Source organism: Danio aesculapii, chromosome 13 (genome assembly GCF_903798145.1).
Source record: "Danio aesculapii chromosome 13, fDanAes4.1, whole genome shotgun sequence".
Classification (NCBI taxonomy): Eukaryota; Metazoa; Chordata; class Actinopteri; order Cypriniformes; family Danionidae; genus Danio; species Danio aesculapii.
Genome location: NC_079447.1, coordinates 24,618,703 through 24,634,691, shown reverse-complemented (window position 1 = coordinate 24,634,691; position 15,989 = coordinate 24,618,703). Strand labels below are relative to the sequence as shown.

At 34.4% G+C, this 15,989-nt stretch overlaps 2 protein-coding genes across 2 annotated transcripts; one reads left to right on the top strand and one right to left on the bottom strand.

Annotated features, from left to right (window-relative positions):
- Positions 1-855: 855 nt before the first annotated feature.
- inaa (internexin neuronal intermediate filament protein, alpha a) lies at positions 856-5,830 on the top strand. The gene is made up of 3 exons (XM_056471237.1): positions 856-1,943; positions 3,282-3,406; positions 5,186-5,830. Exons 1-3 carry the CDS (start codon positions 888-890, stop codon positions 5,427-5,429), a joined length of 1,425 nt encoding a protein of 474 aa, XP_056327212.1. The 5' UTR covers positions 856-887; the 3' UTR covers positions 5,430-5,830.
- Positions 5,831-6,137: 307 nt separating this feature from the next.
- pcgf6 (polycomb group ring finger 6) lies at positions 6,138-15,980 on the bottom strand. The gene is made up of 10 exons (XM_056471238.1): positions 15,678-15,980; positions 14,565-14,664; positions 14,290-14,386; positions 13,988-14,043; positions 13,819-13,878; positions 13,411-13,531; positions 12,598-12,625; positions 12,348-12,446; positions 9,074-9,160; positions 6,138-8,113 (listed from the first exon to the last, which is right to left on the bottom strand). The coding sequence occupies exons 1-10, from the start codon at positions 15,798-15,800 to the stop codon at positions 8,066-8,068; spliced, it is 819 nt and encodes a 272-aa protein (XP_056327213.1). The 5' UTR covers positions 15,801-15,980; the 3' UTR covers positions 6,138-8,065.
- Positions 15,981-15,989: the final 9 nt, after the last annotated feature.

Below are 15,989 nucleotides of genomic sequence, written 5' to 3'. Positions count from 1 at the left end.
TAAAGAAAAATATAATAGAAGTATAAGCAATACAACTTTAGTATAAGCATTAAATAAGCATGAAAAAGTCTATTTTTAGCATAAAAAAACACAAATACTATTATCAGTCATAATGATTCAAAAACAATGTCATTCAGAGTAGTTTAACCAAAACCATTGTCTAGGCATTTAGAATAATTATTTGACATAAAAGATTAATAAAAGTCTTTCATCATTCTAGATTTTATTGCATGAAATATTTTATTCATTAAAATAATATACAATAATCTTGATCACTTTGAACTGAACTTAAACTCTTAACACTGAACTGACAATTCAAAATAATATTCTATGTGAAGCTGCTTTGACACAATCTAGGCTACACTATAAAAGCGCTATAGAAATAAAGATGAATTGAAAAAAAGTGTATTTCCCGGGTATTTGTTACGTCTTTTGAGTATATCTCATGAAAAATTGTATGTCTTCAAAGTCTGAGTTGCACTGTTTTTGCTTTTTGTTTGTTTGATTACAATGCCCAGACTGAAACAGCATAGGCATCTAAACATTTTAATTAATAAATACAGCTAGAATGCAAACAAGAGCTTAAATCAAGCCTAAATGGATTTAACTGTTGAATTTCGGGTCCGTTCAGCACTGCGCAAACCCGGACAGTTCCATCGACACACACCGCAGTTTCCACAGCGAGAAAGGCTGTTCATTATGTGTATGCGAGTCCCAGCTACAACACAAAAACACATCCAATGTTTTATTACAACTGAATGTTTCAGCAAATGATCTTGTCTTAACAGTCACCACCAGAGGGAATAAGACAGGCTGCTGAATGGGACAGTCCGCCGGGTATATAATGGCAAGCACACCAGTTTTAGACTCCCTTAGTTGTGACGAAGATGAGTTACGGATCAGACCACTACATGTCTTCATCCTACAGAAAATTATTCGGGGATAACCCTCGTTTCGCCGGCTCTAGAATGAGCAATGTCTCTCCACGGAGCTCCATGTCCTCCAGCGGCTTCAGGTCTCAGTCTGTCTCCCGCAGCAGCGCCTCTCCCGGGGGCTACTATAAAAGATCGGGCCGGTCATCTTCCTTCTCGCCGGTCCATTTCGACAGCGTGGATTTCTCTCAAACCTCAGTATTGAACAACGAGTTTAAAATCGTCCGAACCAATGAGAAGGAACAGTTGCAAGGTCTCAATGACCGCTTCGCGATGTTTATCGAGAAAGTGCGCAATCTGGAGCAGCACAATAAAGTGCTGGAGACCGAACTGGTGAGTCTGCGCCAGAGGCAGAACGAGCCGTCCAGACTCGCTGAACTCTATCAGCAGGAGATCCGAGACCTGCGCGCTCAGGTGGACGAGCTGAACAACGAGAAATCGCACATTCTCATTGAACGTGACAGCATTGAGGAGGACTTGCAGAAACTTCGAGGCAAGTTTGAGGATGAGATCCGAGCGCGCGAGGAGGCAGAGCAGACGCTCAGATCCTATAAGAAAGATGTGGATGATGCCACCATGGTGCGTGTTGACCTGGAGAGAAAGGTCGAGTCTCTTTTAGATGAAATCAATTTTCTGAGGAAGGTGCATGACGAAGAGGTGACCGAGTTGACTAATATGATTCAGGCGGCACAGATATCTGTGGAAGTGGAGTTGTCCAAGCCTGATCTGACCTCGGCCCTCAAAGACATCCGCGGCCAGTATGAGACCCTCGCGTCTAAAAACCTGCAGTCTGCCGAGGAATGGTACAAATCAAAGTTTGCCAGTCTCAACGAACAGGCCACCAGGACCAACGAGGCTATGAGGGCCACCAGAGAGGAGGTCAACGACTACCGGCGACAGCTACAGTCCAAAACCATCGAGATTGAAACCCTGCGAGGCACAAACGAGTCTCTTGAACGGCAGATCCGCGAGATGGAAGAAGCACACAATGCAGAGGTGGCAGGTTATCAGGTAGACACAAAGAAATTACAATATGAAGTTAAACACGTTATATATGCATCAAAATCCATAAAAATTATCTATCTATCTATCTATCTATCTATCTATCTATCTATCTATCTATCTATCTATCTATCTATCTATCTATCTATCTATCTATCTATACACAATAATGTATATCATGTTTGATATTAAAACATTTAGCATTTTGTACTATATTATGTATAGAAATTACATTTTCAGTTGCCATATACTAAATCAACATAAAATTACCATGTTTATTAATATATTTATACCACATCTATCTATCTATCTATCTATCTATCTATCTATCTATCTATCTATCTATCTATCTATCTATTCAAACAAGTTTTATTTTTTTTTATTTTTTAATACAAATGTTAAATTTTATTTCACTTTGCTGACAAAAAGAGAACATTTAATTCTGTAATAACATCATCATTATCACTAATAGAATACAAATACAAAACATGTCTATCTATCATTTAATTTTAACATTAACCTTTGCTTAACAATGTTGAGACTTTATGTTAGTTTCTATAATTGTATAAGGGAAAGAGCATGCTTTATGTGCTGTGACTGTATAATTATAATTATTATAATCATAAATAATTAAAGATAATTAATCACCTTTTCTTGCCTTCATTAGTTTATTTAAATGATCCAGTGATGTGACAGAAAAGGGGTAAAATATATAAATATTTATTGTAATCATCCTATTGCAGCTCATGAAAAATGTAGGTCTGATACTTATAGAAGAACTGTAAAGATGTTAAAAATACTTAAGGATGAATTACAGCACAGGTCGTGGATGAATCTGCTTGAACTGCCCTGTCAACAAGCCGGGAGTTCTGTCCATGGTGCTGAACTAATCGCAGAGAGGTGGCCGAGGTTAATGCCACTAAGAACAGTCTCTTCATAAAGAGGATTTTGCAAGGGAGGTTTATGCAAGGTCATGTTCACTTGGTGGCAGAAACCTGAAAGATAATCTCAATATGTGTTTATTTAGATGTGACAGAAATATTTTATGTATGTGAAAGTTTAATATGTCACCATATAAAGTATCCAGACATATATATCTATAATGATTTATGACCTTTGATCTCTTAAGAGTGAAAGAAGTGGCCGTGTAAATCAGATTACCGTTTCGGAATTTTGCGTCGAGACGGCTGGTTAAGGCCAAGAGATCAGCATTTACAGGACAGCCTATTTAGGTGCAGAGCTAATTAATCAGTGTGTATGTGTTTGTGAAAAAGGGTTATTTTTCAATTCTCTTTTTGCAAGTCTTTAACACTAGGGCTAATGTGTTTTTTTTTGTCCATTAACCAGGAAACAATTGGGCAGTTGGACCTTGAACTTCGAAATACTAAGAGTGAAATGGCCCGTCACCTCAGAGAGTATCAAGATCTTTTGAATGTCAAGATGGCATTAGACATTGAAATTGCAGCATACAGGTAAAGCACTGAATAATCAGTCATACTGTTCAAAAACGAAAGAGTTTCAAGCATCAAAACTAGGGCTGCACAATATATCATTTCAGCATCGATATCGCAATGTGTGCATTCACAATTGTCACATCGCAGCATCTGTAATGTGGAGTTAGATGTACAGAATGTACAGTGTTTACATTTTACATTACCTTTAATTATTCAATAATAGGGGCAGGACAAAATAGCGATATGTATAAGGTAGCGCTTCTCTTAACGGCAGATCCAACATATATCAATATCGTGATCTATCATTATCGGGGGCAAAATATCATGGTAATATCGTATCATATTACTGTACCTGATTATCTGTCTATATCTTTTTTATTCACTCCTCTACAAGATTATTACAATCAAAACTAATTATTTCATTCCAAATCGAGCTATTCAAGTCACCTGCTGAAATTGTATTCACATCACAATATGAATCGCAGCAAAATAAAATATCGCAATGTCCAATTTTTCTAATATCGTGGAGCTCTAATCAAAACAATGAAAATGTGATGTAGCTTAAAAATAAAAACAATCCTTACCTTTACAAAACTTTTTAAAACTGAATTTGATAATAGTTTATACGACAACAGAATATTGTCAAGCATACTTAGGACAAGAATCTTTTAATTGCGTATTAAAATATTTTTCAAGGATCACAATGCAGCTAATAATATATTGTATTTTTAAATATTTATATTTTTCACCAACTATTACTATTATATTACTATTTATCTGCAATATATTTCTAAACATTTACAACTTTTTGTATGATAGCCGATTATTTCAGATATTTTAATAAGTATGTGTCAGAATAAGTGCGTTATTTCATTTTTACAGAAATATATCTGCTAAGCTGAATGAAGATCTTTTCATTTATTGTCTGAGAAGTTATTTGAAAAATAGACGCTTTACTTGCATTTAATGTGGACATGAAAATAAGATGTTTCCTCTTATTTCAAGGCCAAGACATTAGATGCAGGTCAATTCAACTAATTCACGAGAAATCAAATGAATAAATAGTTCACACTAAGAAGAACTAAAAATAATGACGACGTGATAAAATAATGATATATAATAATAACAGGGTTTCTGCAGGTTTCATTAAGTCAAATTTAAGACTTTTTAAGGCCCTTTTAGGACCATTAAGAATGACATTTTAGACTTATACAGGGTTAAAACACTAAGAATTTTTAATGACCTTGTATTTTCATGATGTATCATATAATTGTCTTTAGTTATCTTTCCCTGATTATGGAATTTAATGGGGAATTTGCTGTAAAAAATGTCTAACTACTGTAAATGTAAATGTAAAAAAAGTTTTATTGAGATGTATTGTTAGTGATTAGATGGATGTTGGCCAGACTGAGTAGCTTTTACTTAGACAAAGCAAAATTAAGACATACAACACAACATTTCAGTGAATTTAAGACTTTTTAGGGTCTTGAAATTAGTTTTTGAAATTTAAGACATTTTAAGATCCTGCGGACACCCTGAATAATGATAAAAAATACAGTTCTTAAAATCAGAATGAATATAAAATAGCAGAATCCACCTATTACTTTAACAGCACAAAGAAACAACATTGTTAAAATTACTATTGAATAATAAAAACATTGAAAGTCAATCAGAATTCATTCACTGCACCAGGCACATATATTAAACTTACTGTTGTCCTCTTGAAATGACACTAAAATAGAGTTATCATACTTATGATATCCTTTAACTGACCAGTCTTTGTTGATGTCCTCATAGGAAGCTACTGGAAGGTGAAGAAACCCATTTTAGTTCTGGAGTGACTTTCTCCAGCACACCCAGCATCACTTACGGCTATCAGAGCCGCTCTGCTTTCACCTCAACCCGCAATCCTAAAAAAGAGAAAGAGGAAGAAGGACATCCCAAATCCAAGACAGCAGCCAAGCGGGAGGAAAACACAGATGAGGGCACTGGGATTAAGAAGGCAGAAAAGAGCGATATTGTTGATGTTAATTCTAACTGAAACGTTAGGGTTTTAAAATCTAGCGATTTTTCCCAGCAGTCTTTTGAGTGTTTGGCACAGTAATCACAGTTTGTAGCTGAAAACTGCCATTTGATGTTTATGGTAATGGGTACAATCAAACGTTTAAGATATTGTTATGGTGATAACAACGTAGGCCTCAAATATTGCCTGTGTGTTTTCTTAAACGTAGTTTCAGAGAGTTTTTAGCCTCGTTGATGTTAGGATTTTAAATGTAAGCCTCAGTATGGTGGATTGATTACGATATAACCAGCATTAAATCTGATTATGAATAAATTCACAATATTATTGAATGTTTGTTGGTAAGCACCATGGCATATTACAATAAGGGACCAAACCACTGATTTAACTGTAACACATATATGCCTTAAATACAATAAAGTCAGTCGTTAAAATGATTGTTTTTGTTTTATTCATGAATCACTCTTGATATCAATGGTTTTACTAATCCCATCAATATTATGTACAATACTATAGTTATTATATATAATGCAATTTATTCCTGTAATTTAACGCTAGTCTAAAGTTAGTCAAAACATCTTGTGTTATTATCAGTGTTGAAACAGTTGCACTGATTAAAGGTTTTGTGAGAACCATGAAATTATCTTTTCAGGATTATTTGGAAAGAGCAACATTTATTTGACATATATATTTGCTAAACTTAATGCATCCATGCTAATTAAAAGTAATACTTCAGAGTTAAACATAAATCACACTATATTAATACACATTATATTAACAGCCAACAGACAGGACGGTATTGTTAAAGGGATAGTTCACCCAAAACTGAAAATTTCACCATATTTTATTCACCCATTACTTGTTTAAAAAAGGTTTGACTTTCTTCTGCAGCACACAAAATTGCAATATAGGAAACAATCTGGTCTTATTAGCATTATTGTAATACCCAAAGACTGATTATAGTGGGTTATTTAAAATTAACCACTTGGTAGTTTTTTTTAATAGTTTCTTAAATAATGATTTTAAAGTGTTGCCATATTACAAGCAATGCTTGTTAATTACTTAGAAAATTGACATTACAGAGTTAATAATATAGGCAGGTGTAATTTGCAATATTTAGCTTTCTGCTTGTTTATTTATTTGAAATATAAAGCGTTATTGGCTTGTTCTTATTTCCTATTTCCCCCCCACTAATACATAAAACCAGCATAAAATAAACCAAACCTAGCTAGGGTTGGATTTGAAATTGTTTGCAATGGCAAACCAATGCTGTGATTTACTGAACATTGATGTGCCGAAGCTTTCAGACAGGTGAAATTATGCAGGGTGTTTTAGGCGGTTACCTTGGAAACAATTTTCAACAGTCCCCATGGGTTAGTGAGGAGCATCTATTCACCCTGAGACTCTGATTCTCCAGAGTAATTCACGATAATGACTTTGGTTTTTAACAAGAAACCTCCTACAGAAGACTGGAAATTAATGAAATGAGAGATGATTGGAACTATTTTCTGATTAAATACTGCATCAGCCTATTGATTTGAAAATAAAATCAGTGTATAACAGTTGCTGATAGAACATTTCATTAATTTATTTTCCTTCAGCTTGGTCCCTTTATTAATCATGGGTCGCCACAGCAGAATGAACCACCAACTTATCCAACATATGTTTTACACAGCAGATGGCCTTCCAGCTGCAACCCAGTACTGGGAAACACTCATACACTACGACAAATTTAGTTTATTTAATTCACCTACAGCGTATGTCTTTGGACTGTGGGGGAAACCGGAGGACCCGGAGAAAACCCACATGAACGTGGGGAGAACACGGGCTGACACAGCCGGGACTCGAACCAGCGACCTTGCTGTGAGGTGACCCTGCTAACCACTGAGCATTTCGCAAAATAAAATAAAAAAAATTACTGGAATATTTGCTTTGTTTTGTTTTATATGCAATGTGATGATTGGCCATGCAAAGATTTACATTTATTTGTAAAGAGGTTTAAAAAATATTTCAATTACAAGTTCAAAATACTTTTTTCCCCCCATCGACGGCCCTGAAAACAACACAATATGGCAAGTATAAAGTAGTAGAAACATTTCCATCTTAAATGAACAAAGAAAAACAGACAGAAACAATTAAACATCCATAGAAGAGTCGAGGAGAGTAAGGCAATGAAAGTAGCGAACATCTTTGTTCTTGTGCAGAATAAAAACATTTAAGAATATAACAATTCAGATAACGTAGATACTTCAGTGAATATTTTTTTCAAAAGCACCAACTTACTGTATCACTGCGCATCTAAAGGCACAATGCATTTTACTCTTAACTGATATGCAAAACCAACATTCTCTGAGATAAGGCATGAAATATTGACTGTTGTTCATTTGCAAACATATAAAAGAGCACCTACAGAAACTTCACAGCTTTGGAAAGTGTTAAAAAAACAGTATTTGCTTGAAATAATTCATCAGTGCTGATGTTTTTTTTAATGCATTTGTTGAAAGAAGGCTGATGTTCTTAATCTTTTTGAGCAGAAGGCAACCATGAAGACAAAGAGTTGATGCTTTACTGTGGTATGATAAATTTCACTTTAGCCCTTAAAATACCACTGCGAACTGTATTTATCACAGTAGTTTGTCTTTTTGTATATTCGCTCTTTACTGAGTGGGCAGAACGAGTCCAAAATGCAGAACCAGCATGCCATCCTAAAAGGGAGAATAAGAAATGGGTGTATTAAGAATAAAAACAACTATAACGTTAGTATTTTTTAAATACTGCAATATATACAACATTACTTTGGTCAATGTACAAGTGATTATTAATTATTTGTAGAATTTTATTAAAGATTTCCAATTTTAAATACATGCTGTTTTTTACTTTAAATTAATACACAATAATAAACAGCACAAATGTTATAACTACAACAATAAATGTGCCTTGAGCAGCAAATAAATATACTTCAATAATTTCTAAAGGTTCACGTGACATTGCGACTTTGCGTGACAATAAAATTTGATCTGTGCTTAAATTTTTAATTGCAACAATAATGAACAATTACTGTTTTAGATTATTAAATGCATCCTTGGTAAACATTAGTGACTTTTTCAAAACCTTAACACTGAACGGTTGAACAAATTCTGAAAAAAAGAATGCTATTTAAACTTTAATCTTTAAACACAGTGTGATTGATAGACACTACACCAACAGTACAAAGCAAGAGACTGCCAAATATGGTCAATTGTGTCTCAAAAACACTGCTCCCATCCAGTCTCTTTTTCTTTTAATAATGAAGTCTAATTTGATCAATTTCTTTAAAACAATTCCTTTAAAGTAACAATTTCTTTAAAATAACAGAGGAAACAGTTGGTTAACGGTTTTAAACAAGTTTCTACTGCACAATGCTAATTTGAGAAACAGCAGCACTTGAGGCTGCAGGTAAGGCTCTAATGTAATTCTGTGTGAAGTGGTGACACAAATTGTGTAAGGTACCAGAGTTCACACTTATTAACAGCTTACTTCTGACAGCGTCTCTATAAAAACATCTCAGCGACACTGCTACTGAATAAGCACAAAGACTCCTGGAGGCTTCTTTATAGGCATTTATAATGATAAAAACATGAAAAGCAAAAGTATATAATAACGATTATAATATATCAGACACCAACCTGTGATGCATTTTTGCCCAAGGTGTTATAAATTTCTCTCAAAGACTGGTATTGTTCGAGAATATGCTCTCCACACACAACATCAACCTGGAAAACAGAGCAGATCGTAATGTTCATTTGAATTATACAAGTATGTTTTTTTATCGGATTTATGATTTTTGTCATACAAACATTTCAAGCACAAATCTCTTTGATAAATAGCATCATTTGAAGCACATTTCCTTTAGCATCACTAGAACAGTGCTAAATTTCAATATGGATTGAAAATAAATAAATAAATTGCAGAATTTGAAGCACAGTCCTGACTAGCATAATGTTGCATGGATTAAAAAAAACACATTATAAATATATAAACTAATATAAGCAATAATAAATATTTAATGTTTCATTTTGCAAACACTACTAATAAAAGTTTGTGCTTGAATCCCAATGGATTATTTTAGAGTCTGCTTTTTCACAGTGACCCTAAAATGTCAGACGGAAATGCACCCCTCATGCACATACAATACATCCCAAGTCTATTCCCAAAATGTGCATATTTTTAGAGTCTAGTATGTAGAGCAGGGCACAGCCAGCTGTCTTAGATCTCCAAAAGCAAAAGAACACCAACCACAGTGTCTCGTCTTTCACCTCTATCCCTGCAGACGTTCCTGGCACTATGAGGTGTTCCTCGCAGGGCCAGATCAGTATTAGCTAATCAACACTGAGTGCCTGGACGCCAGGAAAAAACCTTAAGCCAGTAATCCACATATGACTGTTAGCCTCATAACATGCAAGCAGCTTTTGCTAACAACTGCTGCATGTGTCCATTTACAGGAATACTGCAATTAACATCCAAACAACCAAAAAATAAATAAACAAACCTGCTCAAAATGCAGAAATAGGAAGCTAAGAATTATATACTTGTAACATTAAGCCTTGTAAATTTAGATTTAGTCATATCATGATGCATGTTAGTGAATATTGCAATGAAGCTGTAAAATTTGATATAATCCCACATATTTTATTTTACAACTTCTGTTTTGTACATTAAGATAATTTAAACAAAAATGGCCTCAACAATCTGAGACTGCTGGCATCAATTCTACAAGATTTCCTTGAGACATTTATCTAGTTTTTTAATGGATTGCCTGGGAACAAGTCATTTTGTTTCATGATCAACTAAACCATGGGTTTTCAAAAGTGTGTGTAGTTTTTATAGTATAAACACTTTAAATACTTCCAAGAGAAATTTTATGTACTGATTTGTTATTACAGGGACATCAATGATTTTCATGGCATTAAACATGATGAAGAACAAACCAAACTAAACATTTAAATAAGATTGCCCCCTTGAGCTGTGACTCTGTAGACCTGGTTATATGATACATTTTTTAATCGAAGAGATGACAAATCACTCACTGCTTAGGACTGCATAACTTTTATAGAATTAATAAGGATTTATCTGCATTTGTGACAAACCTAAACTTTTTCTTTCATATTTCTTTTGTATACATGCTCAGTGTTGTTTATTCATTCATTCATTCATTCATTTTCTTTTCAGCTTAGTCCCATTATTAATCTGCGGTTGCCACAGCGGAATGAACCGCCAACTTATCCAGCATATGTTTTACGCAGCGGATGCCCTTCCAGCTGCAACCCATCACTGGGAAACACCCATAGACTCTCATTCACACACATACACTACGGACAATTTTAGTTTATCCAATTCACCTGTACTGTATGTCTTTGGACTTGTGAGGGGAACTGCATCACCCGGAGGAAACCCACGCGAACGTGGGGAGAACATGCAAACTCCACACAGAAATGCCAACTGACCCAGCCTAGGCTCGAACCAGCGACCTTCTTGCTCAGAGGTGACAGCACTACCTTACTGCACCACTGCGTCGCCCAGTGTTGTTTAGTATTGCTAACTTGTATTTTTGTTCATATTATATTGTTGGCCGTTTATTTGTCTTAATGTTTGACGTTTACATTAGTTAGGCCTAGAGCTGCACAATTCTGGCTAAAATGAGAATTACGATTTTTATTTGCATAAAATGAAGATCACAATTTTCTCATGATTCTGTAGTTGTAAAATAAAGGTTAATATGTGTAGGCTATAATTATTGTTATTTCTCACACATATAGTAAAACAACAATAACGTAAGGCAGGTTCTGTTCACATCATTCTCGCGTCCTCACTATGGTAAACACAGCTCACTGTTAGCTCACGTGTGATTTTGTGGCCGCAAATATGTCATTACATGAAAACAGAAATTGCAGAAATTTTTTGGGTGAAATATCACTTATTAATACTGTAGGTGACTCTTTCAACGCCATTTGAAGGTGTCTATTTTTCTGAACAACAACAGCCTTTATGCTTCTCTGCTGAACGTGAAAATACAATTGGCTGAATCGTAGACATGCTGAATTAAGATCGTGTGGAGGGTCGAATCGGAATCATGATTTTTTTTTTCCATTAATCGTGCAGCCCTAGTTAGGCCAATATATATAATACATTTAAAGAGGTTTTTTACACTTATTCAATCCAATCTGTGATTCCAAAAATAATGATTTAAACTGAGTTTTGCCAGTTAAAAATACAGCTCACAAACTGCGGATGGCCATGTCACTCTGAGGAGCTACAACTAAATAATGTGAATGTAAAAAAAAAAGACTGCACTAGATTTTCTTTTCAAACACAATCACTGTTATTCACAGCCGCAGACACTCATTTCTTTGCTTGACTGAGCTGTGCTTCTTTTCATGGTCTCAAATCCCTAACCAGGCTTGGGATTAGAGGGAAACTAATTAAACGGCAATGTGTCAGGATTTTGAAGTGTGACGTAGAGTCACTGAAGTGATGAGAGGGAAAAGAAACATCCTAATAACGTCATTTCTTTAATTACACATTCACATGATGACCTTGTGGTGGAAACCCTAAAGATGGCAAAACAATTTAGCCGAATTTATCAGATAAGGAGTCAGAAGAGAAAGTTTGGCATCAAATGATTCAGCATATCTTTGCTGTCTGATTCATTTATCCAGTACTGCCAGTACGAATTATTGAGCGACTGACACAGCCAGGGGGGTTTCACCATAAATATCTTTACAAACCACTGACTTTGCTGACCGTCTGAGGCAGGATTTATGTGTCTGGTTTAATGAAAACAAGTTGTTTATGACTGAAACCTTAACCACAATGCTACAGAAAAGAGATTGACAAATTAAAATAAGTGTTAAGTTAAAAAAAAAATTATTAAAGGAGAAAAAAAACATATATTTGTATTACCTTACAATTTTCACTCAGCTCCATCTTCCTTCTGATAAAAAGCTCCACGTGACGGACAGTGGCTTCCCCTGACACACGCACATATTTCCTCTCAAGCGGCTTGAGGGTGAAAATATAATCAGGGTATTAAAAGATGAGAATTCAGTCAGGCCTACATCACAATTTTAGCTCAATCCTACATACTGTAATTATTCAGCTGTTCAAACAGAGCAATGAGGCAGTCATATTAAAAGCGAGACAAAAAGATTACCTTATAGTTCTCAACACCCTCCTCAGCTCTGTAAATCAAAGATATTCAAACAGAATAAATAAAAAGATGTTAGATGAAACTAAAAAAGATCACTTTAAAAAAATAATAAAAACTAGATGGCTATTTTAAAATGTGCAAAAAAAAAAAAAAAAAAAAAGAGAAAAGCTAATGGCCAGTGATTCTCAAACTGGGGGGTTATCATTAAAAAAATGTGATTATTGAAATGCTAATTTATACATAAATCAAGGCACAATCATCTCCCAATAAAAAGCTTGTTTTAAAAAAAGGATTATAATCAGTTATGTGATCACAAAACTAATCACTCAAGCATTTTTTAAACTCGTAATTTTACATAAAAAAAAGAAGTGTAATTATAATTACTACTGAAATACCAATGGAAAATCTTAGCCGAACATTGTGTTGGACAGTGAGGGGGTAAATAGTCACACAGTTTGAGAATCACTGCTTTGAGTCTTTCGGTTTCTGACAATTTAGCTCCATCTAGTGAACATAACATAAATTTAATCAAAATCCAATTCCTCGCTTCACCTCAACACAACAGTCATATAAACAGTCATAAAATAACTGGAATCTAATTATATTAGGGTAAAAGACAAAAATGGGTTTTCAAGCCTTAAAAAATAAAGATACAATAGTTTAGTTTCTTCATGCATTAGACATTACATATGCATATATACACATTTTAAATGTATTGTATATACTTTTTATGTAAATCAATATTGTACATTTATTTTGATGCAAAATCCAAAATTACTTTGACCCATGTGCAAAACCATAGTCAGCATAACTTACCCCACAAACTCCAACATCAGAGACACATCCAGCTCTGACGGAATAGTAAAAACAGACTGAGGTACCAGGTCTTTCTTCTGTCTCTGAGGCAGTTTCACTGGGTATGCAGCCGGCGATGGCACTGGGGAAAATCAAGAGAAAAATCATTGCATCATATAAGCACATTCAATTCTATATACATATACACACATATACATATGTGTGTGTGTGTGTGTGTGTGTGTGTGTGTGTGTGTGTGTGTGTGTGTGTGTGTGTGTGTGTGTGTGTGTGTGTGTGTGTATGTATGTATGTATGTATGTATATGTATATGTATATATGTATATATATATATATATATATATATATATATATATATATATATATATATATACACACACACACACACACACACAGATTGCATGAACAAACCTGGTTTAGGAACGTCAAGCCCTCTCAGTCTATAAAATGCGCATATTCGTGACCTTTCATCTGTGAAAGAAAAAGCACAACATAATTTCTGTCGAATGTTTTTCCACATATTATCTTGCATGACAAACTGGGACAAAAAAATGTGAAGTAAAATGTTAAAAACACGAACCTTCTTCCAAATATGGTACCATCTTGAAAACAATGTCTTGTAATTGTCTGTCAGGCCTAGAAAAAGGAGTATGAAATTTGATCCCATGTTAAAACATGACCAGTAATTAAACACTAAAGCCCACAAGAATCCCAAAGGACCAGGCTATTATTGCCAGCTAGCAGTAATAAGACACAAGGGATATAACAGCCAGACAAAATCTCAAGTGATGAACTAAAACTAGTAAACAACTACACAAATTCAGTCTACAAGGTTAAACAAGAATAAAGTAAAAACAACGACATGAACCAATTTAAAGTTACCGGATACAGTAGAGCGGTTGTGTCTGATGTACAACAATAGAGCAGTTCGGACACCTGTTGCTGTAGAAAAAGTGCTTGACAATGCAGCTCTTACAAACTGTGAAGGGGGAAAAGTTCATTCGCAGGTTACACAACTAAATAAATAAAAATATAATAAATAAATAAATATTAAATAAAAAAAAATATATATATATATATATATATATATATATATATATATATATATATATATATATATATATATATATAGCTACAATGTGAGATTGTGGACTTACAAGTGTGAAGACACTCTGTAATGGTCGTGGCATCAATGAAAAATCCATTGCAAAGGGCACAGCGAATATATGGATAGAAATCTCTAAGTGGCAGGGTGGGCTTTAAACAAAACATAAGACACAAGTTAGAATAAAATACAAATGAAATGTATTTTGGGAGAAATATACATTTAATGAGTAAAAATAATAATTAAATAAAATTTATGCTTCTAACATATGGCTTAAACACACACACGCGGTTAACATAGTGGATCAAAAAATGTTGTTTAAAGTTGTCCTGAGACAAAAAAATTTCAATACACCTCGGTTTCAGGGCAACTTTGAACTTTATGTATACACAGTTGAGGGCAAAATTATTACCCCTCCTGTGAAATTTTATTCTTTTAGAGATATTTCTCAAATTTGTTTATGTTGTTGATGTTTAATGAAGCAAGGACATGTTTGAAGAATATTTCCTATATTTTTCTTCTGGAGAAAGTCTTATTTCTTATTTTTTATTTTTTGCAGTTTTTATTAAGTAGTTTTTCCAAAAAAAAAATAAAAAAATATATATATATACACAATTGTTTTTTCAGGTCAATATTATTTGCCCCCTTAAAATGTTTTCAGTTGGCTACAGAACCATTGTTATACAATCACTTGCCCAATTAACCTAATGAACATAGTTAAGTCTTTAAATTACTCTTTAACCTGAACACTAGTGTCTTGCAATATACCTAGTAAAATATTATGTACATTATATTTATTTATAATATTTATGTATAGTATGTGGGAAAAATGTAAAAGAATTAAAATTTAGTAGGAGGCTAATAATTCTGACTTCAACTGAATACATGCACACCTACACACACAATGTAAAATTTATATTTCATATGTGAATTATAGTTTATATGTTATCTTTAAAAGCTTTACAAAAATAATAGTATTAAGTCGAAGTACAAATACATACATATAGGAGTACAAATGTTTACATACGTAACGTTATAACACGTTATATGCAAATGAAAAGACCATTAACCTTATATTCTTTAATTAGCTTGTATATACACGATAAGTGACAGCTTTCAAAAGTACTTTTTGAAGTAAAACCTCGACTCATTCGCTGATTGATACCTCGTCGTCAGCTTGTTTGGGAGCCCCGTGAGTGTCGCGGGTCTCGTCCTCTCCGCTGAGGTAAGCGCCAGACCGAACAGACCCACGCGTGGATCCCTCCCGCTCTTCAACAGTTCCGTCCATAGAGCACGGAAAGTGACCCTAAAACAACTGCAGGAGAACAACTACAGATGCCGTCCCGGTCTGTCTGGAGCGGCTGGGCGACTTCATTCAAGACGCATCGCGAAAAGTTAATTCCTAGGATAAGTTTTGAAATAAACACTTCAATACACTTGTGCACCTTCACGGTGTGCGCGCTCCGATGATGACGCA

What these genes read in the sequence shown, in the direction of transcription:
- pcgf6 (XM_056471238.1), bottom strand. Translation starts at nt 15,800, where the DNA reads ATGGACGGAACTGTTGAAGAGCGGGAGGGATCCACGCGTGGGTCTGTT. An exon ending in GCTTGACGTTCCTAAACCAG is followed by an intron (nt 13,532 to 13,818) that starts GTTTGTTCATGC and finishes GATTTTCCCCAG; the next exon opens with TGCCATCGCCGGCTGCATAC. An exon ending in AGGGTGTTGAGAACTATAAG is followed by an intron (nt 12,447 to 12,597) that starts GTAATCTTTTTG and finishes TTCACCCTCAAG; the next exon opens with CCGCTTGAGAGGAAATATGT.
- inaa (XM_056471237.1), top strand. Translation starts at nt 888, where the DNA reads ATGAGTTACGGATCAGACCACTACATGTCTTCATCCTACAGAAAATTA. An exon ending in CAGAGGTGGCAGGTTATCAG is followed by an intron (nt 1,944 to 3,281) that starts GTAGACACAAAG and finishes TCCATTAACCAG; the next exon opens with GAAACAATTGGGCAGTTGGA. An exon ending in ATTGAAATTGCAGCATACAG is followed by an intron (nt 3,407 to 5,185) that starts GTAAAGCACTGA and finishes ATGTCCTCATAG; the next exon opens with GAAGCTACTGGAAGGTGAAG.